General features: G+C 37.4%; 1 protein-coding gene across 5 annotated transcripts in view; it reads right to left on the bottom strand.

Moving 5' to 3' along the window:
- Positions 1-185: 185 nt before the first annotated feature.
- Positions 186-24136, bottom strand: part of NAV3 (neuron navigator 3) — a 257821-nt gene continuing 233870 nt past the window's right edge. For 4 of the 5 annotated variants that reach the window (XM_032687746.1, XM_032687749.1, XM_032687750.1 and 1 more), the window contains 12 exons: positions 21437-21590; positions 18322-18496; positions 14509-14603; positions 13771-13866; positions 13365-13533; positions 12394-12629; positions 10251-10405; positions 9284-9355; positions 8655-8851; positions 7913-8031; positions 5035-5238; positions 186-2855 (listed from right to left, as the gene is read on the bottom strand). In XM_032687746.1, coding sequence (XP_032543637.1) covers positions 2736-2855; positions 5035-5238; positions 7913-8031; positions 8655-8851; positions 9284-9355; positions 10251-10405; positions 12394-12629; positions 13365-13533; positions 13771-13866; positions 14509-14603; positions 18322-18496; positions 21437-21590 — 1792 coding nt within the window. In that variant the 3' untranslated portion in view covers positions 186-2735. The remainder of the gene's footprint in view (positions 2856-5034; positions 5239-7912; positions 8032-8654; positions 8852-9283; positions 9356-10250; positions 10406-12393; positions 12630-13364; positions 13534-13770; positions 13867-14508; positions 14604-18321; positions 18497-21436; positions 21591-24136) is intronic. The other variant, XM_032687747.1, reaches the window with a different exon arrangement.

The following is a 24136-nucleotide window of genomic DNA, read 5'->3' as shown; positions in this document are numbered from 1 at the left end:
GCCATTCAAAAATCATGCTGAATCACAGGAACTGGAAACAGTACTAAATTTTGTTTCTACAGAGATTAGTTCTGCTGAATACAGAAAAATCACATCCTTCAGTTTGTAATTTTATTTATCTATTCTTATATTGGAAATAACATCTAACTCTTGAGTGGTCCTGACTGCAAAAACACCAGACTGTGTTTTCAATAAATAATTCCACTTTAATGGCAAAGTAATAATTTAGACAGATACAGTGTGCACACCTGCAAAAAAATATACGCAAGCTGGTTTACAAGCTAGAGGAACAATAAACCAATAGAAAATACATCATCCAGTTAAGTCCGATGACACCAAATACTTATTATTAGGGTTTTACAAAGACTACAAAAATTTTCAGATGATTTATTTCACTGTTTCTGTCTATTTACATGATATGTTACATCAAAAATGTACAAAATATAAAATGTGTACAGACAAATGCTTCACAAACAATTTCTGAGTTGTAAACTAGGTGGACTCACTGAGATGTATTGCAGGAAGTTTTGTATATGTAATATTGTGTGTTTGTGAGCTAAATATGGCAGGAAAAGATTTGCAGGTTTACTCAGAGCACAGGTACAAGAAAGAGCAGCTTTGCTTGAGTTCTTTGAGTCAGTCAAGGTGTATGAGCTAATATTTTGCATCAGAAATGGATCCAGATTTGGGGGGTATGATGTTGGTTTGACTGAATCCTACATGCATAAATTCAGAGTTTTATTAGGGCAGTAGCACCGTGTAGGAACCTCTAGATTCAGCGATGCAGCTGAGTGCCATTTGGAAACTGCATTGATTTCTTTGAGTTACAGCAAGTGACCACAGGACAGCCACAAGGAGTTAATAGCACCAGATACACATCCTGAAGGTGACATCCATGGAGGTGTACAGTACATGTCTACACAATGCCAAAGCCCTTAGGTACCTTCTTGTTCATGTGCACCTATTTCAACCTCATGCCTCTTATGGTAAAAGAGCATTTCCAATTACTCTGAGCAGTCTGAATGCAATCTGTTCATAGCCTGCCGTGACATGTGAACTTATAACATTTTCAAACTTTCTCCCCCCCAAATGCATTTGCTTCATATAGATAGTGAAAAGTGCTGACTGTAGCATTGATAGCTCCTGCATAGTCATAATAACTGTAAGTACATGACAAACACACCAGGTAATAACAGCTTTTAAGGTTTGCATTCTTGTATTTGTTTGCAACATACGGGAAATCTCAGCAAGTGAAACATCTCTTAACACCAACAGAATAAAATACATTTTTTTTGTTTGTTTTTGATTTGATTTGTGCAAGGCTTCTTTGTTTGTTTGTTTGTTTGTTTTTTTCAATATTTACAATACCCACCCAATAGACTGTGCAAAACCAACCCACTTTTACAGTATAAACTCTTCCTCTTCCACAGTGGACATCACTGCTTCAGTGTTCTTTTATGCTGAATTCTTCAGGTACAACAATAGCAATCAAAACAACATGCTGAAACTAGAAAAAGGAAAAAAAACCCATATATTTGTGCTCATGCTGCATCAAGTGTACCCAGCTCTGCTGGATAAGTATTCAAAACATCTATCCTCCAAAAATTCCATTCCATGGGACTAAACGGATTTGAGCTGATTTTGTCAGCATTTAAGTGGCAGTAGAAGTGGGTTTGGGTTCCTTGTGTATTTCTGAGGGTAGGCAGAGCAATCTATTCACAAGATAAAAATATTATATAGCAACTGTTCTTTCTCGTATCCATTACTTTAAAAAATCATGATATACAGGTATGAGGCTACTATGTTACTGATGTTTTCTCATTAGTAAATGAAGAAAAAAACAGTGTAAATTACCGATGGTTTAGGAATTAAACCAAACTGTAAAACTGTTCTAGAAATCTGTTTTAAGGCAGTGAGACAGCACCATAAGAAATGTTCCTTCTTTCACTGAAAAGGCTCAAACAAATGAAGCCCTAAAAAGCCTTTTATCAGTGTTGGTTAATAATTGGTATAAAACTGTTGTTAAGGAGTGGGCAGGTGGTTAAAAAAGACCCTTGTGGTAAAAACAACTTTATAAAATCTGTGACTTGTGTACTAAAAACTTGATGGAGCGCATCACCATGACCATGGCAGTTAGAATTAAATTGGCACTTATCCAGCATATCACAGTCATGTTTTCTGGTGATTGCACAATACTGTTTGTGCTTTCTGAGTTACTATCATCTTTGACTCGTTTTGGAATGGGCAGTAGTGTATAACACAAACACCGCTGCCGTCCTGTGACCAGCACCATGTGGCACAACAGAGGTTAGAAGAGAATTAGAAGACTGCATTGTTCATGCAGTGCCTCAGAATAAACTAAGAGAAAAAAAACCAAAGACGTTTCACTGCAAACTTGTACAGAGAAACAGAGACAGATAGAGAGAAAGAGGAAAAGGGAAAAAAAAATTCCAGTTTGGCTAACACGTGTGCAATCTGCTTAGATGCCCTTGGTCTAGGGCACTTTCCAGTTGACAAATGGAGTCTCACTTGGCTCCATAGGTATTGAAATGCCTTGAAATTAAACTAATTCAAGCTTTCCACTTCAATTTTTCTTCCTGACTTTGCAGAGTTAGGTCTCCTGCCTACCTACAACACACCATTCTCACTCAGGGACCTCGGCATGCTGCTTTAATACTGGCAGTGGTCTCGTGGAAACAGATTTTACCATAATCTTCCACCAAGATTTGTCCCTTTCAGAGAGTTGATTCAAGGGATGAATCCAAAATGTCATCATGGTGGCTGGTGCTATCACTGTCACAACTTTGTGCGCTCGAATAGTTGGCTGCCTCTTGAAGCCTCATTAGCATATTCATCTGAAAGAAGAAAGCAATGTTTACATAATCTCATGTCATTTAATACTGCAGTGACTGTGTTAAAATTTAATTAAGCTCCCTTGCTGTTTGAGGTGTGCTGACATCTAGCTGAGGGACCATACAAAAGGATTTCAGAAAGGGTAGGGTGTTAGCAGCTCCTACTGCCACTCTTTTCATTGCCTTCTGGTTTTTAAATAGAAGTTTAGAGGTCCAAAGAGCCAGAAGGATACAATGGAACTGCCTGCTAACTCTCTTTAACTGAGGGGTGAGACTGGCTGCAGCTGCAACACTGGCAGGGGAAGGAAGCCATATCTCAGCTGCACATCTGGGTCCATATTTGGAGACTGTCAAGTTTCCAGATAATTTTTGGATGGTGTAGGCACACTACATTAGAAAAGCAACTGAAAACACAATCACAGTAACATACCCCTTCTACAAGAGAAAGATGGGGAGGGAGTGAGAGAGGGGAAGACTGAGGCCAACTGCTTCACAAAAGAGTCCCATCTGTTGTCAATGGGCTGACCTCAGCAGCGGTGCAGCAACAGATCCTTCTACCCAGGAGAGTAGAGCCCCCACTAAATTTGGGGATTACTGGTACCTGAAATCTGAAAAATCATCAAATTGCAACACTAAGCCCCAGAAAACTACTTGGATACTTGATGGCTAACTCTTGTGTAATGATCAGGATTTTATTTATAAAAGACTCACTTCTGCCAGCATGCTCAGGACTGCAAGCAACATTGACATTGCTTTAGTGTTTTCCAAGAAACAAATATGCTGTCATTACAGAAAGCAGGCAATGAAAAACCATAGAGGTATTTTTATCTGTTTCTGTTTTAAGCCCCTGTTTCCAGTTTGCTCAGAAATCCTTACATCTCTATGGTTTTAACCTGCACTGTAAAGTTCTCTTTAGGCATTCAACAGTGTTTAATACTATCTGGTAGCTTTTGTTGAAGATTTAATAGATATCCATGCTTGTGAATACAGGATACATGTGATGGGTGTTCAATACAGCCTGCACATGACACGTCTTGTTTCCATAAATGCAGTGTCTGTCTCTACATCAGCTCCACTGGAGGCAGAAGCAAGCCCTCTAGTCACAACTTTCAAGCTTCTGATATTTAGTCAGATACAGATGCTGATCAAAACATGCAGGGACCAGGGGTGATGGGACACTGAACTCAAGCTGCCCAAGTATTTTCACCTTAATAGAGAGTTAGCTGTGTTGGAGGCCCATCCAATACACTCACTGGCAGCCCAAATCACAGGGTCAAATTGTCATCTGAAAGCTTATGGACTGGGAGATGGGTGGAAATTAGGTGACTTTCTACACGTCCTCAGGATGTAAGGTCTGGTTTTGAATATGAAACAATAAAGCTGAGGAGCCATTTTTTTAGCACTGATAAGAGTTAAAAGCATTTTCCTCTTAGAAATTATCTTTTCCAAGGACTGCCTGTATTCCAGAAATACAGTTCTCTAAAATGGTATTTTGAATTGTGATAAAGGCAATCCGTAGAGAAAACACTATCCAGTTCAACATGTGCACTTTAATAGTCCATTATCAGAGGAGGCAATGGTAAACCCAAAAGTCTGGGATCGTATTTAAATAAAGCAATACATGGCAATGAGGGAAATCAACCTCTTATCATTTAATGCCATCACACTTGCATTCCTTTTGTATTAAGACAGTCATCAGTTATCTTGAAATATTCTGAGGAATGGAAGGATGGCTGCCTAATTTCCATTTCCCCTAAATTCTATATGATTGACAAGTTAGATAATGTGAATATCTTGGTCCTTCATTTGTAGAATGTAGACAAAGGACTGCCCAATGCAGAAAAATGTTTTTAGAATAAAACCTGATTAATAAGTTGCTGAAGAGTGGTGCTCAAACATTATAATAATGAATAATATAATTATCTATTAATTAATTAATTGTAATAGTGAAGACATTTCTGGGCAGATAGGAAGAGCAAACAATGTAGGGACATATTAACATGCTTATGATACCTGCCCTCCTGTTAGATTTTACTTTCATTTTCAACATTTTAATAAATTAGAATAGGATTCATTTTAAAAGCCCATTTTTGAACAGGTGCACAGTAGATTTTTGCTGTACAGTGTACAATTTCACACGTGACAGTAAAGTAAAGTCTTTTCCCAAAAGTTTGAATCTTACCAAAGGATCCCCCTCTGTATCAGTCTGTGGAACATGCTTAGAGGTTGTTCCTTCCTTTGCTGATGCATAACCTTCATAACCAACATCTTCAGGTCTTAACTGAAGTAGCGATGGCCACTCATGCTGTTGAGATGCAGAGCTCCATGGATAGGTATCAGCTACCCACTTGGAGGGATCCTCCCAGGGTGCCCTCTTCCCGTACATCTATATTACGGATATAAAACAGGTAAGTATTCTACAGAGTTTTCAGTACCAGTTGCAACAGCAGGAAAAAAAACATCAAAACCACCTAAACCATCTTAGAAAGGGCTTTGCTTTCAAATGTGCTCAGCACTCATATATATAAGACATTCAGGAAGCTTCATCTGCACTGCTGCTCCTTCAACACGCAGAGTGGCTGCAAGTTGAAAAGCACTTCATAACTACTGATACTTGTAGAGAACAGTGAGAGCCACAAATTCTTGATACAATGTGAAATGAGACCTTCAGGTAATTTGCTTATGGTACATCAGTGAAATTAACTCAGACCTATCTAAAGCATTCACATTAATTGGATTTTGTTTAAAGTGAATTAGGAAGTGTCAGTACAGATTGGTCACTTCTCCTAGCAAAATGGGATGCAGAAGAACTTCACATGGAATAGATTTTTCCCTACTATGTAAAAGCAAAATGCTTACAAATCTGGAAGGATGACAGAGGAAGTAAGAATGAGGATATTGTAATTTTAGGAGGTCTGGTAGCCTCCTCACTAAAATGCAGCCATCTCTACATTGCTATTCACAGGTAACAAGTTAACCGAGAACCCCTTCGTTGCTGCTTTAAAGATTTCCTTTAGCTGTGACAATGACACATTGGGATAGGGAGCCACTGACTGAGCTTTCTGTAATTTCTCCCGCCTCAGTCTCATGCAATCCACGGAACAGCATATTGGCAGGGCATACACTCATGGAGGATTTAGATAGGCTGCACTCCTGAAGGGAGTAAAACACAGAAGGATTTTAGTGCTAGAGGCAGATGTGCTTATCACTGCAACATCTGCTCCCAGGCCTTTGCTGACAGAGCTTCAGGTTAGGCAGCCAAATTCCCCATATTATGCACAGAGATACTCAGACTCCTTCTGCCCTACACTGAGGCTAGGCTGCTACAACAGGGAACTGCCTAACTAAGCCAAGAGGAAGTGTTTCTTAGAGGTAGTAGGCTAACTCCAGGCTGTAGACAGCACTTCCCTTCATCTGACATTAACAGAAAAGAAATCTTTTTTGGAATCTGTAGCAAGGCTTGCAAATTCTGTGCCTGACAAGTGAGTTTGGAAAGTGCCAAGCTAGAAAGGCAGTTTCTACTCATCCCTAGTTCCAGGAATACCTAATTATATAACATAAAATATTTCTATTTATTATTAATAATGTTATTCTAGGAAAGCTATCCAAAGCAGCTAAAAACTGGTACACTTTAAACAAACATATTTTCTTCTATATGCTGCCATCATCTGCTCCAGAATTGAAGTTTTCATTTAAGCAGTTACCCGGTACACTTGGGAAAATATGAGCATGAAGAATATCAGTGCATTTTTATAGCTGGTCTAAACAAGTGCTGTTAATCTTACTGTTGCTGTTCTATCAAATATTTGGTGGTTTTCTGCACAAGACATAAATATTCTGTAATTCCCAGAGAGATAAGCAGTTTTAGGAAAGCATGAGATATTCAACAGGCAAGATTCTAAACCTCCATCACATCAGGATGTCACTGTGTCAATAAAAGGTGATAAAAAAACTGCAGCTGCTTACACAGTTTTTGATTAGTCCATAACAATCCCCTCTGCACTGTACAGTAATTTCTTTCAGTGTCAAGTGTGGAAAAAAGTGCCTTTCCACAAAGCATCTTTCTAGAGGACATAGAATTGCAGTGCATAAACAAAAAAAAGGAAAAGGGAGAAAGTCAAATAAAGATTGGGAAAAAAGATAGAAAGACAAAAGAAAGGATTAATGTCAAGATTTAGGTTTGCTCCAAATATATGGAATTGTCTGAAATCCTAATCTATCCTCTGGGATAACCCAGAGAGTTATTCTCTCGGGGGATACCTCACTGCAATCTTCCAGCACTTGAAGGGGCTTATAAAGAAGAGGCAGAGTAACGTTTTTTTTATGTGGGCAGATGATGATAGGACAAGGGGAAACAGTTTTCCTAAGTGAGGCGAGATTTAGATTATATGTTAGGAAGAAATTCTTTACTCAGAGGGTGCTAAGGCACTGGAACAGGTTGCCCAGAGAAGTTGTGGATGTCCCACCCCTGGAAATGTTTAAGGATGATGCTCTGAGTAATCTGATTTAATGCCCATGCCAGGGGGGCTGGAACTAGGTAATCTTTAAGGTCCCTTGCAACCCAAGCCTTTCTATGATTCCATGAAAATATCCCTATTCACAAGCTTTTCTCCACAAGCCTGTGTACCTACGTGTATATGTAGTTGGGAGAGGAATATACAGACCAAAGCTATTTTCTTGCAGCAGTGTAGGACTTATTAACCTTTCCATGCACGAGTAGGCTGAGACTGCCTTGACTCAGGGAGACAATCTGACCTGTATTTAGCATTGCTGTGAACTCTTTAGGCCGTGGAAAAAAGCCCACCTTCTTCCAGTCACAGAGGAGAAACCCACTTCATAAAATAGAAGATATTGGTGCTGGAGCAGACAAAGCAGTCATACATCAGAGTAAGAGCAAGTTAAAAGGAATTTGAGCTGATTATCCCTCCAAAGATAATCCCTCCAAAGATTTTCTCCTTGCAAATGTAACAGTATTCATACCAGGATGCAACGGTTTAAAGTAGCTTGGAGAAAGCCTATGAGAAGAATTTCAGAAATTTTCTAGGAAACAAATGACATACCTGAAGACCTTCTCTCACAGCTTCCAGAAGATATGGCACCAGGGAATAGTTCCAGAGGTCTGTGAACCACACTCTGGAGCCATCAACATCCATAGGGCAAGGGAGGAAGAGACGGGGACCTGAGAAATCAAATTGTGTATTAAAAAAGGTGGAACTGTGGAACACACATTAAAGACAATCTTTGCAGAATTAAAATAATAGTATTGGAGCAAACTCAAGCAAAGAGAATACTAATACAGGACTACAGTAAAGAAGCTATCAGTCTGCTGTTATTAAAAATGAACTAGTATCCCTTTATCTAATTTTAGGGCCCAATGAACACTTACAAGTTTTATGGAAAGCTATATAAAAGGTTGACTTCTTTGTTAACATAGTTATTCCATTAAAAGGCACCAGGTCCAAGGGTTTTTATTGCTGTAATTATACTGCAGTGTGAAAGTAGAAGAAAAAATTAAGCTTAAGAAAGTTGCTATTGAGGTAATTTTATTAAAAAAATCTTTTAAAATTGTAATGGTTTATTGAAAGTCTTTAGCAATGAAGGAAGAAATACCAGGAAATACAAACTCTCTCATTAAATTTTCTTTCTTACGTCAGTTTTGCTGACAACTAGACGAATTCTCCACACCTATGTTGTACTTCCCATTGAGAGATGACAAGTTTAAAAAGAACAATATATCCTTCACAAATCCCTAAAATGTTCAGCCTGCATCCTTATTTCCAACAATTCCACCAACGGACTCACCAATGGTTACATCTGAAGAGCTGTGCGTTTCTAGGAAGCTGTTGAGATGATGCCATGTTTTGGGGATCCAGTCAATGATTTTCATGAGCTCATTATTGCGTATGTTCTTTTCTATTTCAGTTTCAATCAGTTTCCTTCTCAGATATCTGCCTAAGAAACCTTTAACAGGCTCTGTGTGATTAGCACACAGCACCCACCTGGGTAGAAGAGATAAGTGTCAAACAGCGATAAACAGCAAATACATTATTTCCTCTTAAACATATACATGAAAGTAATGTCATAAGCTTCTGAGTCTCATTAGTCAGCAAGTATAAAACTGCTCCAATAAACCTCATTATTGCTTACTACTTCAACACAGCCATTTCAGGTTCCAGCAGGAATTCAAGACACTGCTGAAGACAAATGAAATGCAGGAATGCAATCATCTTCAGCAGCTTGCTTGAGGTGCCAGACAGTATCTTATTTCTTTCACCATTCCCCAACACCATTCAGAAACCCATCAACAGAGGAGAGACATTGAAACTAAAATACTTTGCTGTGGTGAGACACAAGATCAATATTTATCAAAGATGGGCTTAGAAGCAGGGAGCTGTGCAAACACGGCCACAGTACATACAGGGTGAACATACCTGAAATTGTGATGCAGCTCCAGATTTGGAGAAGAAGAAACTCCCTGGTTCATGGTTCCAATAATATAGGGACTGAAAAGAGAAAAGCAGTAGGATTTTTTTTGAGGGAGAATTCATTCAAATATTTGGAGAATATTCATTCTTCTTATCTGCACTAGGCCAATTTCAAGAGAGTCTCTGGATGTATTGTAGACTTAGATTTAAAATATTTCTGAAGTGTCCTTTTAAAAATGTTTATTCCTGTATGATTTCCCTCTCTGCGCATTTCTAGTTTCCTAGTATTCATCCATAATAAAGAAATAAATAAGCAAACGTCTTAATGTAATTCATAATTTTGCAGTAGACCTTAGTGTTTTAATTTCAGAAGCCAACGAATCTCATGAGTAAGACGTTGCATGCCCTGATTTTTTGAAGGGAAGTCCCTACGATGGTACTTTTACAGCAGAAATAACCAATGTTGTAGCTAGTACAAGTTCCAGAAAACAGTATCTTTAGTCTTGCTTGAGAATAAAGGAGTCAGCAAACTCCATACTTCTGCACTGCTATAAACTGTGGGAAGGGCAAGTCTGTTAGATATACAGTTGCTTCTGCATGTCATGATTTATCCCAGATTCCACTATTACAAAGTGTAATTCTTATTCTATCATAAGATGTCCTCATGGTACTAACGAGCTTGTGTAATCTGACAGGGTGCAAAGGGTAAGTCAAATGCTTAAGTACTTACTTAAATTTTGTGTTACATTTACATCTCACTGAGAAGCACAGGAGTCATGTAAATGAAGTGAAGCAGACAACTAAGTACTTTGCTGAAGAGGGTTAAAATTATTGAAGCACATAAGGGCCTTGCAGACAGCCTACGGGAGTCCTAAGTTTCCAATGGGATATTTTATTTTGTAAAATAACAAAGAGCTTTTACTGTTTTAGTTGCAAAATGTGTGTGAAAGGAGAGAGAAGAGCTACTACCTACCATTTATTATATTTACAGTTGAGGAAACCATTGAAGATGTCACTTAGTGAACTGATGTGGTGGAGGTTATCAAGAATTATGACGACAGGGAGGTCAGCACCATTGTTGTCAGCACTGCATTGCTCAGCTAGGTTTGCTAGGTATTGTCGCAGATCCTTCAGCAGAATTAACAAAAACCCCCCACCACAACAACAACCAAACAAACACAGAAACAAAACAAAACAAAACACCCAGAAAACATTAATCCGATTATACCACAGATGTCATTTTAGTGGAAAAAAAATTTTAAAAAGATAAAATGACTGCTAAAGAATTTTCCTTCTGCGGATTATTCAGCTAGATCTGCACATGCAGGAAGACGCTGCTTAGACAGGGCAACACTGAAACCACATGCTAGGTAAAAAAAAAAGGTACTAAACATAAGGTAAATGACTGAAGCATTCTGAGTTGGTGGATACATTCCTTAGAAATTTGCTGGTAAAATATCTCCAGAGGAAAATAGGTTGCAATAAATAGGCCGTTTGCAATGGGCTGAGATACATTAATTTTTAGACCTTCATTCTTATGAATGCCACATTTATATATTGAAAAAAACCCACCAAACTATCACACAATCTAGGTGTATTAAACTGCTCCTTCAGGTACCTCCTTTCACCACTCCCACTGAAAATCTGCCTACCCTTTTGGGAATGCTATATCCCACCCCAATATAAGATTTGTTGCATAAATTCTTTTTTCCTGTCAGCTGTCTGGTTGATGTTTAGTACTGGAGGAAAAGAGAGGGTTTTATAATCAAAACATTTAATATTTTTGTCAACACTTTCTTGCCCTTGAAGATCTGGGCTAGTAGAATTTTACAGCTGTATCTCTAGAAGTATCTAATTTTGTCAGGGTTGGAAATGCTCAGTATTATGAACAAAGTTCCTATTGTCATTTTACTTTTTGGATCAGGGATAGCAGAATCTTTTCTTCTTTTATTGGAACATGCAATCCTTTTTTATTTCCAGAAAGATTTTTCTTTGCCTTTTTATGATCAGGTGTCTCTAGGGGAACATTATGGGTTTCTTCCATGGAATGACACCATTTGTATTATACAAACACACTTGGTATTTGACAATGTTGCTTTTTTCTTTTTTTTTACTAGAAAATCAAAAGTTCTATATAAATCTGGATAAAAACAAAGGAAAATGGGGAGGGGAACCAAGCCAAACCAAAAAACAACAACGCAATTCCAAAAGACATAGACCAAGCTGTTTACCAAAAATCCAAAAGTTTGCTCTTTTGTGGGACAATTTTCTTTATAGATGTGTATAGTATAACAATAAAACATAAACACTTCCACTGCCAAAGTAAATGGCATCACAAATTCTTTGCATAAAGACAGTGAAAAGTGATTATTTTTACTGGAATGGTCCTCTTGCCCCTTTGGGATCTGTATATTCTTCCCTCTTATATTATGTTAGCATTCATTATGTTCTGTACAAATCAGAAAGCTCTTGTCAAACCCTTTCATTTTCTTTTCCCTTGGTACCATGTCAGGAGTATACCCAATTCAGGACAGCAAGTGAATAGTATTATCTGTGGCTAGCACAGTAGTTATGCTGGAAGCCTGATATTCTAAGCTATGTAAATCACTGTGAATGTGACACAATGTGCAAGGCAATTTCAGTATGGTCAGCTTCCTGATAGAAACCACAACAGTTGTACTTATCCAGTGCTGATTAAGAAGCTGAACCCAACACAATAATTCAAAATACCCGTTTTGAAATCTTCGCTAACAAAAGCTGATGTTATCTTCATGAAAAAGCATGTTACACTAGTATTACTACATAGCGAACCTTCTGACAAAGGAATTACAGACACTCCAAAAATTTAATTTATATTAAATTAATAGGAATTTGACTCTGCATCTCCCCTTAAAGTGGGTTTCCTTGAGAGAGGGAAAATTGAGACTTCCTTCACAGTGCTTCAAAGGTTTGTTTAGAACAGAAAGATCTGGTCCCTGTACACCAGTGGGACTGGAAATTGAATTCTTGAAGGAAAAATGCTAACTGAGCAGCAAAAGGGTACTCCAATTAATAGAATCTGCTCTTCATTGTCACTACAAATTGGGCAATAGATTATCTTTTTGACTGTAACTTACCTTGCTTGACTTGTGATCTACGTTAAAAGTTGCAATTGCATCCTCAGTTTTTTTCCTGCCAGATTTGGTTATAATATATTCAGCCAGCCTGTTAGCTAAATAGGTCTTTCCTGTGCCACTGGGTCCCGACAGAATAATTCTGCGATGCTCCATCAGTAAATTAAAGTACCGTTGGGTAATTGGCTTAGGAATTAATGTGTCAAACACAAAACTGTCCAAACTGTTTTCTTCCACTCCTGGGAACAAAAGACAAGAAAAATGGTCTCTCTTGATCCTTGCTATGTTAGGTATTTGGCCTGGCACCTGATGGTATCAGTGCTATGCTGAAATCAAGGTAAGATACTTCTACCTAAATCAAATCCCTATCAAGGACCTCCACGTACTGTGGAAATACTGACATCCTTCCACAGCACCAGAAAATTAAACAGTAGTAGTGAGACCAGATGAGTGGAAGAGATGAAATCAAAGTAAATGTAAAGTGAAGGCTCAGTGAGGCAAAGATATATGCTTCAGACACTACAGGCAGCCATGACAAAGAAAAGGTTAAAGTGACAGCCACAAGGATTACCAGTTGTCACATCAGTGTATGTAAAGTTCTCTGAAGGCCTCCCCCTCCCCTCCAATAGCAAATCCCTAGAGCTTTTGAAATGTATGGAATTTTTCCTGTGGAAAGGGATAAAGCATAAATATTTCTCATCACAATCTCTGTTTTGGTGTTAGTCTTTTTGCCACTATTTAGAAATCTGCACTTTTTTGTGATTCGGCAGGGAGGCAGGGAAGGACAGAGATATTCTTAGATTTCCCTCAAAAGGCCACACTGTGTTAGGTATTATACAGTGTCTTACAGAGAGTTTATGTGGAACTGGAGACGAAATACAGAAAGGTCAGGTGTAAGAAAAATAATTGTGAAAGGATGGGGAATTGCAGTGAAGAATTCTACAGTATCTGCAAAAATATTCTTGAGGTTTTACCTTTCAGGTTCACAGTGATGATGTTATTATCTCCAACCAGATATCCACAAGGCAGCAGTTCAGGCACTTCTAGGCTATGGGCTCTAACTACATCCCCTATACAATAGCTAGCAATGCAGTCAGAGCTTAAGCCCAGGCTAGTAGTCGGGTCCACTCGGAAAATATATTCCTGAAATTATACGAAAATATAAGACATAAAAATGTTTTTTGAATGAAAGCAGTTTGGGAAACTCCCTACAGACATAAAAAAAGAACAGCAACATTAAGAATGAAGCTTAATAGTGGTGTTAGTTATGCATAAGAAACCAAACCAAAGACTTGACAAGACAACTCAAAGAATACAGAAATTTTCCAAAGTTAAAAAGAAAATTGTAATAATACTTAAGTTAATTTTTCAGTGTCTTACCTTAAAGAGACGTCTGATTACACCATCTAAGACATCCCATTTTGTTTTTCCACTGACTCCAATTGATCCTATCAGGTATGCATGTGGTTTTTGATCCTGCAAAGAGATTTTTGGAAATTGGACTAAAAATTGGGCTAATTAGTTTTCTATGAAGATTCATAGCTTTCCTAACAAAAAAAAAAAGTATTATTTAGAATGTGATGTTGCTAATAATCTCTGCTCCAGGAATAGGTATACATGGTATTACTTCAGTACGTCTTCATAAAGGAAATACAGTATCTTATTCTGCTGTTTATCTGTGTTTTTAAAGAGATGAATATAAATAAATGTTGCACATCTATTATATTTTGTAACACAGAACATGAAAACATGACAATGCAATTCAAAATTGATAACCTCAGCAGCATAATCATAGTTGCACACAAAGGAGTCCAAGGCATATATCTAATTTATAATGACTTTTAAATGGGGATTGTAAGTCCCAGAACATCGCACTACTAATTAAACTGATAATTGGTATTGTCTAAGCTACCAAAAAGGCAGAAAGAGGCCTTAGGACATTAGTCTATGGGGAATGCCTAACTGTGTTGAGCATGGATGACGGAGAAGAGAGATGTTACCTTTAGGATAGTTCCTTTCAGTTCCTGGGCTTAAAATACTGAAAAAAGTTGAGCTCCTATATTCCAGCATTTGCTAGAGCTATAATTTTGCATCTAGACCTTTGGGTAATGCACTTACCTTGGCTTGACTATAGCCCTTGTTTATAGTGACTAAAATTTTCACACTGTGACCTTTGTGGAGCGCTCCATCAGTGACATCATCCAGCAAAATATCTACATTAAAAGAAGGGAAGTGATCAGTCTGAAAAATGACATCAGTTATGTTCACATCATCATATTTGTCCAAAGGATTTTTTGGTTAAAAAGATAGGCTTCCATGACTTGGTTAAAAAGAAAGACTGCCGTGACATCATCTTGCAATCATCTTAGTCTGTACTTATTCCTAATTCACCATATCTGTTGGAGATGAGAAAACCATTACAAGTTGTCATTTTTTGAAGGAATATTAGGAATTCTAATAATGTAGAAATGAATAGGGAATCTGTAAATAAATAAAAACTTACATTCTTGTCTTTGCTTTCCTTCTTGGAACTTTTTCAAAATTACCATACGTTCACAAAGTAATGTTTAAAAACTAAATTAAGGTTATATCTTTGGGCACTCATTGTGCCCTTTAAAATGTTATAAGGAGAGAAAACAAGAAATCCTTGCATTGATATGTTTGCTGTTAAATAAAATAGCATTTAATTTCTCTTTCCAGATGATTTCTTTACCTTCAATACATATGGCATGGATAGAGTCTTTTTTACCTCCACAATACAGGCTTACAAACAGTATCCATTAGAAAACCACTCTGGATGCCTCCAGAATATGGGACTCTGTATTTAGCCATTCTGCTAAGGGAAGGCTTAATCTTTCTTGGAGGTAAAGAGTGATTTTGATCTGCTCCACACCTCTGTTACTACCTCTTCACTAACTCCTAAAATGAGAAAGCAGAAGTATGTATTTTTATGTATTTTTTACTAAAAGCTGAGCCTGCAGCTTTATTGCAAGTGATAAAACTGCTGTCTTCCTCTAGAAGTTCTCTCAGGGATTTTACTGTCAGACATTTAAGCTAACTATCAAATTAGGAGAGATTATGGATTTGCATTTTCTTCAAAGGTCAGCACAGTAATCCACTACCCTAAATCCTGTTCATTCTTATTGTGGTGATTGAAGAAAATCATCGACTTCATGACACAGTCTGCACAGGGTCAGATTTCATCCAAATTAAATGAGATGCCAGTAAGATTCAGCTGCTTGTTCAAAGGAAAACCAAAGAAGACTTATGGAGATGATTTCAATAAATATATTAAAAATAACTTTTCATGTAAAAAGTTTGGTAACTTACACCCAGATTCTGCAGGGTTTTTTTTTTTTCAAGTTGGTCAAATGAAGAGGTCTTTTTTTTGTGAGCTTAAATAAATTAATGCTTGCTTTTTTCCAGGCAGACAGTTTTTCTGTGCCATCAACACTGAATATTTCACTTCAATTGTCTTGTGTTTTGGCATATTTTACAAAACTTAAGAGTTTTGATAATTGTCTGAGGGCAATTTACAGTATAACTGATCCCCCTATGAAATTTTCAATCTCTAAATAACCCTAATGTAGCCTTTAAATACATTCTTCTCTAAGTCTTTAGGAATGAGGAATCACTCTGCGGCTAGAGAAAAAAATCCACTTTTTAAGAACTCTCGCTGACACAGGGGCTGAGAAAATGTCCAAGGGGCTCTAATTGTACCAGCTGTTTTAATTAGCCTCTGCTAAGCCTCCTTAGGAACACTGTGGTAACTGTAGTTCACTTATTGTCTGAGCTTTAGCACTCTGGACCTGTCGTGTACCAGTCCTTGTTTGCTGCTCTTACTCCAGTGATTTACTGAAATATGGGTGTCTGTAACCACTGAGCCCCTTGGTGCTCAACCTATCTGGAGGATATCATCATACCCTTAGGAAGTGAAAATGAATATCTTTGGTCATTTGCAGATGACCATGGTCATTTGGAGACACTGGTCTCCCAGAAAGTGCAATTTTTTTAATATGAAGAGCCAAAGCCCCCAATTGTCTCAGCTTAGTCCTCAGCATGATTAGCCTCTCCATATCTGATGGAATTTTGTTCAATAGTACTCCAGCTGTCACAGATATTCCACAAAACTTGGTAGAAAGCTGTCACCTTTCCAAGTTCTCTGGCATAGCAACAAAATGATAATCACAATGATCAAAAATTCAGATTCATAATCAAATTAAATCCTCCACTTCTCATTAGGCATCCTTATCTCTCTAATTTCTTGTAACCAAAAGTAGTTACTTTGCATGCTAGGAAAACAGTTAGAACAATAACAGAAAATTATGGAAAGCTTATGGAAAAATGGAATCATTTAGGTTGGAAAAGACCCTTAAGATCATTGAGTCCAATAGCTTCTCCCAGTCATCCTGTTCTTCTTCCTGTTTCTTCTCTTGTTCCTTTTCCCCTTTTCCTCTTCCCTTTCCTCTTTTTCTTCCAGTTTTTATTTTTTCTATTCTTTTTCTAAACACTTCTCTCTGATTTTCATCTTCATTCTTTATCTTGTCTTTCACCTTCCCTTATTCTTTCCCTGTTCCTCTTTATCCATCATACTCTCATCTGGCTCCTCCTCCTCTTTTCCAAACTCCTCCTACTCTTCTTCCTACGTGTTTATTCCTGTATCTAGATAGAGTTAGTGCCAAGTGGCAAAGTGCTAATGGCAGCTACTGGTGAAAGACATTCTACAATCAACATATTGAAAAAAATTCTGTTCTGGATTGATTCTGGTTTTTATTTTTTTAATGTGTGTGGATCTGTGACCAGGACTCACAGTTAAATTTTTTCTCCCTGCTTTTTGCAATACTTCATTGTATGTTGAGGCCCAGTTCAGGCTCCTCCATGCTGAAAGTTAAACCTTGCAAAAAGCTGGAATGTAAATAAAAAACATACCAATTTTCATTAAAAATATGATGTTAACCAGAAAAAAAAGCTCAAATATCTGTGTAATCAATGACTGGCAAGATAATATGACTAACTGCCAATCCAAATTATAGTCAGTCAGTTTGGCATGTCCCCAGCTGTACTCTTGCCTAGACTCTTTCTACAATTATTAGCAACATTTTTATTGCTTTCAGAGACTGCATTATACTTTCTGTGGCATCTATGCTAATGAGAACTGCTTTGCTCCTGCTTTGCCCCTGGTTCTAATGTTAGAGACAGCACTTCTGTTTCTTGGCTACATTATCAAAACAAGTGTAGAGGTCTTATTATCATAAACTCCATGGCATGGAAAATAATCAAATGTTAATATTCAGGATGTGGACCAAAGTTCTGCTTGCTTTCTCTCATTCATTGAAGTCAAGGAGAGTGCCTAATAAGGCAGGTGGGGTTTGGCTCCTGTGATAAACGGGGATTTGATCCTATATAGGCTAAGTAGCTATACCAAATTAAAAAAATGTAAAGGATAAAGGTAACTGAGACAACCTGCTGCCTCAGCTGCAAATATGAAGGGAGCTAACTGAATGATCAAAGATCTGTAAGTCAAAAGAAGAAACTTTCACATACTCTACTAATATTTATCCCATAGGGGCAAGAGAATATACTTATTCAGTTGTCGAGCATACTTCAACAGATATTCCTTTTCAAATAAATTGTAAACTAGATGACTAAAGAGTATTGTAAACTAGGTAGGTACAGAGTATAATATCTGGGAACTAAGCAAACATAATGAAGTCTGTTACTAATATTCAGAGGCTTCTAAAAGCTACATTTTTAAGACATGACCACCAGCATTCTTCTTCATCTCCATTACTGAATGTATATCTGATATCAACCTGAGTGATATGAGGCATTTTAATTTTCATGCATGCTTCTCATATATGGCTCATTTAGAGGGTGAAAACAATAAATTCTTACTAATTGCTGAGGCATGCATGCGCTCAAAGTATGTACCTGATGTAACAGATTCTGTGATGTTTAAATTGTTCAAAGAAAGTCCTAGTGACTGCCGTGATGAAGAAGATGATGTGCTGCTTGATGACTCTGATGATGGCCGGGCAGGCTTTCCAGTATTTCCAGTCTCTGCTTTTAAACGATCATTTTCAGCTTTCAATATCTCAATTTCATTCTATATACAAAAGAAATCAAGATAAAAGCACAGTAGGTTATTCTTTTGGAAAAGCACTGAGGGTAGCATTCTGGTGATGTTCCCCTGCAGTAGCTAACAGGTTTACCAGGTTCACAGCAGTATGTAGCATTATGTATCAGAGGTATAACCCTTTCACTTCTTAAATGAAGGGAAACCCCTTGATAACTTTGTTTCAGCTTTTGCCTCAAGATAGTTACTAAGCAACATAAGCTTCAGGCTTCTACGTTTATTGTACACTTTACCATAATTTGAGTGGGGTGAGAATTTTCCCAGCTATCCCCACTTTTTTAAGCTACTTTCTATTGTCAAACACCTTAGGTAATAGTCAGCTAAGAACGTTACTGGATATGTCAGTGTTTCTAAAGTCACAGAAAATTATTACTGCCACTGAATGTAAAATTTAAGCTGTAACTTCACAGAAAAATTAAATTAAAAATGGGCAGCTAGAATTTGATAGCTAACAATTTCATAACTCTTCTTGCTATCAGATAAGACTTTCTGATCATTCAAACATGGGATTGTTCACATAACAGAGAGCAAACTCTGATGAAAACATACAGTGACAGATGAATCAGAACAACTGGGATTTTTTCTAGCTAAATCCTCTGTGGTGCAAAGTGATTATTGAATGTACAATAATAAAATGAAAACAGCCTGAGAACTGCCTGGTACCAGCTAAATCTAGTTTTCAGTCACTTCAGGAAGCACAGAACAAAGCAACTGCTTATTCTTGGAGATGGCTTTGCAATCAAATTTAATTCTATATTCACTAACACCCTGCTAAAAGTCCCTTTTTTTCTTTTTTTTTGTGGAGGTTGCACAGCTACATTATACAAGTAAAAATATAAGGGATAGCATCACAAAAAAAAAAAACCTGCAGCAGCTACAAAAAGATTAGATGACATACACAAAGGTGAGGAGACAGTGAAAGGGAAGGGACAAGACAATAAAATAGTGACAGAAGGTAATAGATGAGTGCACCAGTTTAGCCTGGGGTTCAAATCAGGAGCTGTGGTGAAATGAGTCACGCAATCTCCAGCTACTCTGCAGTTCACACTGATTAATTACATAGCTCTTAGCAGTCTTCCACTCATATGAGCTTTTAGTTTTTATGGTGCTTTTAATATATAAGTATTCAGATATCATTCTCACCAGTCCTACTTTTGCCCCTTACCAATATTTGTCAATTCTCAAAAATATCAAGAGTTTGGCAACTGCAAGGTGGCTGCCTGTCCTTTTGGGAAAACTTGAGACAAAGTGGTGACTACCGGCAACAGCATCTCAACTAGTTGCCTCTGCCCAGATTTGATGAAGTTTAGACTTTGGAGGCCTGTTACTATAGCAGACTCCTCTCTCTGGGGAGTTCACCTGTTTTAGGCACTCATATCCTAGTATAAGACTGTAATCATATGATAAACCTTCACATCCTTTTCTCTACCATTGCAATTAACTGTATTCTATTTCTTAGAGTTCCTTGGAACTTCTTAGTGGCTCAAGATCAAGTGTTTTACTTATGTCTGGACAATTGAAACCATATCTATGGAGCAGTTCTTGATAATTCTTCCCCTGAAACTGAAGTTCAGCCAAATATCCCACAGTAATATCGGTACCTAGTGCTGTGAGCACCTGAGAGGACGGTAGGTACCACAGATGTTTAAAGGTGTGGCTGAGACTGCCATAGGCATGGTACAAAATAAGAGGTCTAGAAAAGACATCAAGCACACCAATTCTGTAGTTATGAAATCAGCTGCTGTGGACATCTATACAAAAGTGCCTAAAGGCACACCTGACCTAAGCACCCAGCACAGAGCAATTCAGCTGACAATTCACTGAGCTGGATTCAGCTGTGTAAATGTGGGCTTCCAGTGACATGACATGGTCTTCCATGGGTAGAATATGTCCTGTGAAGATGCAAATACTTGAGGCTCGTTCAAACAGCAACAAGTGCCTATGCTCAAACAATTCAGTTTCACCCTCTGCAACTATCTCAGGTGCAGGATAGTTGCAGATGGGTCTTAGGATGGGTCTTTAGGCCCCACTACTACAGGACTAAAACTCAATTGACTACAACTGGAGTTTTTCATCTAGCTCATACCTAGACTTCTAAATGTATCTATCCTCGTCTCAACTGAATCCTCGACCCACAGTCTTGATTCTGTTCCCCAAATGCAGATTTACAGTGCCTTTAGGGATGACATAGGTATCTCACCTGTCATTCCAGAAGGGCCCAGTTCTACTGAAGGACCTATGTCATACTGTGTAGATATTGTAGACACTTTTGGGGACCCACCATGATACCAGACATTTGTATATAAGCGACAGAGTCAAATCCCATGAAACCATGCTCCACCGAAGAACACTTCCATTCTTTTTGCATCCTTTCAGCTTCACAAAAGAGAAAGTCTTCTGATGTAAAATGTGTTCAGGAAAGATTTGGAGCGGTGTCACAAAATAATGTAGCAAAATTTTATGATGCTGGATACAGTAATTAGTTCAATTTTACATTCTCTGCTTTAGGAAGCCACAGCTCGGTTAGGAATCAGAAATTATAAGAGAGTATGAACATAGACTCCTGCCCTTCCATGGCTCAGGGATTTAAAGCTCTGTAGAAATCACTTTTGATCTACTTGTCTGTCATATTGCTTACCACAGTCATAGGGTTTAGATAATAAATATCCTTTGGGCAGGGATTATGTCTTCTTCCATATCTCTTAAACACATTTTAGCTGTATAAATGCTAAGAATATCTTTATTATAAGATGAACATTTATCATACCCATCCTTCAGATGTACTGTCAATCTAGCAATTTACTTTGTATTAACAGTTTTTTGGCACCTGGAACAAAGTACTAGGAAAGGAAGTACACCTGGTGTACCTTTGGTGTGCACCTCTGTCATCACTTAAGCTACTGCACTGACCTGCATGCGGTTCATAGCTTCCCGAATCTGATCCAGATGGTGTGCAGAGCTGAGGGCTTCAAGACGAATATCCGTTAATTTTAGCTCCTTCTCCCTCAGCTCACTTTTTAGCTGAAGAATTATTTCAGCCTCTGCCTCTGTGCACTCACAGATCCTAAAGAGGAGTAGGAAACAGATGGGAGATTAAAGGAAGGTTCTCCCCCCAAAGCAGCATCATTACTGAATATCAAAGTACAGAAAAATTCTTGCTGCTGGTGAAACTTATGAGCGAAGAAAGAAACTTATCAAAGAAATATGAAAAGGCTCAAACTGCAAATTAAAAAAGGAAAAAGCCCTGTCAAGATGAAATGATCACCTTGCTTTTTAGCTCTGTAGTTTAGTTTACTGTGGTGAAAAACAAATTCTTAACTACTTTCAAGTATCTATATTTGACTGTGCATCATCCATTGGTTTGTTTTAATTTGATTTTATATTTCCATCATTTCTTTGGTGCAAATTTTATAATTCTATATAATGACATTCAGAACTGAAGTATGCTGATTACATTGTACTACTGGTACATTTGTTAGGCATCAGTAGTTTTCTCTGTTTAGAACAGTACACAAAAGGAGAGTCCTTGATTTCATCATCTAGAAGATTTTTATCTGTAATGGTTTTGATTTGTGATGGCTGATGTTTTGCCTGTAGTCTGTCATTTTGTAATGTATGATATATGAAATAACGTAGGTTGGTTTGGTTTTTTTTTTTCCTTAAAGACTGGGTTAAAATTACCACATGGTTATTTTTCATGAGCATTAATTTTAGAAAAGGATCGATTATAGTGTGAGAATAGATTGAAACATGACCATTCCAGGGACCCAAAACTGTCCACATCTCATGACAGACTGTTTTGCCTCTTTGTATCATCAGCAGAACCATCAGCAGAAAATAAAACACTGAATTTTGGCTACATTGTTACACTAAGCAATATTTCCAGTCAACTCAATAAATGTTATTTGTTCTTTATTACTGTCACTATAAACAGTTAACAATTTCAATATGAAAAATATTTCATAAAAATAAGTATTATTATTGTAATTATTACTGCTAATATACAAAACAAGGAACAGAAGTCAACATTTAATTGCCAGAATGCATGCAAAGGCATTTTGGGAAAGATGATGAAGCACCCTTCAGGTCAGCAATTGGGTATACAACTCCATGCCCCACACTCAGTTTTACTGGAATCTATGCTTGTAGACCACACGACCATTTTGCTTTTTCTTTGATGCCCAGACTAGGGATGAGTAAGGACTAGGATGCATAAGGACTAGGGATGCCCAGATTAGGAAAGTAAAGGTAATGGTTTAGAACATGAGACTCAGGTCAAGAAAATATATAAAAAAATTGTACGCAAAGGGAAGATGAAGAAGTTCATGGCAAAAAAAAAAAAAAAGTCAAATAGAGGAAGAAAAATCATGAATATAATTCACAATATGCACAAATATTTTAAATGTGAGTAAAAATGAAAAAAGACGTATACTAGGATTTTTGTCATGAATATTATTATACAGTTCTTGCTCTGATGTACCATTACTTACCTATGCTAACCAAATAAGAAATGAAATTTTATTTCCATGCATATCTTATACAACAACTTGGACAACTGGGAAGTCATCTCTTTTTTTGGCTATTTTCTTTTGGCTTTTTTTTTGGTATATCTTGGAAATGTATGGGCAAAAAGATCTTGGCAAGCCTGCTTTAAAGAATACAAAAATGAAGCAGAGAGAAGGGCTATGGTTCTGGAATAAGCACGAAAAAGCCATTTCAATTCTTAAGGTAAGTAGAATGGAAGCAGAAAGTATGAACTGCATTTTCTTCTGCAGTTCCCAGAGCTTTCCAACACTTAGCTCCTATAATACTAAAATTACACAAAAAGATGAGACCTCATCAGAAGGAAGGAAACCAAAAAAGTTAGCATTCCTGAGCAGTCGCAGAAAGAAGCTCAGAAGTCTGATCAGACTCCAAAGGTTCAAAGTAGTTAGAAAGACTTTTACTTTATCCTTCTTGTTACAAACTCAGAATTTTTAAATCAATAGGTTGCTTTAGGTTGAAGAAATAAGTAAGTCATGATCTTTGAACAGAGGCTGCAGACAATTATGAAAAGTCTCAAAGGAGACAGGAATTTAAATTATGCAATGAAAAACCAACTCTTCCAAATCAAGTTACATTATCAGTATAACAGACAAAGAAATTAATCTAAATAAATAAATTTTATGCAATGTCTCTGTTATCCTGTGTAGGAAGGTCACAATAATAAAAAAATGTGATAATATAACCAGACAGATCACTGTTTAAAAATATTGCAGAGGAAGAACTAGAAGGCTGTGAACCAGACAAAATTTAGGAATTTAAGGCTCAGAGACCAAACAGGCATGGAAAGAGCTTGGGTTGAATGACTAGATGTGTGGGTTTGCCCTTGATAAATTCTGGGAACACTAGCACATCTAGAGAGCAAGTCAAAGAGACAGAGAGAAAAAAGCAGGGTTAGTGGAAAGGAGACAGGATAAGGTTGTGAGATTAGATCTGTGAATCATGAGTACTTAACTTTGCAGAATAAAAGTGTTTTGTTTAAGTTCAGCCATTTTCTAGTAATGCTTTTACTTTTCACTATTAGGGTGACTTTTAAATTGATAATAAGTCAAACATTAGGGTCCCAAA

This window comes from Chiroxiphia lanceolata, chromosome 5 (assembly GCF_009829145.1).
Source record: "Chiroxiphia lanceolata isolate bChiLan1 chromosome 5, bChiLan1.pri, whole genome shotgun sequence".
Lineage (NCBI taxonomy): Eukaryota > Metazoa > Chordata > Aves > Passeriformes > Pipridae > Chiroxiphia > Chiroxiphia lanceolata.
This window is presented reverse-complemented; position numbering and strand designations above follow the sequence as displayed.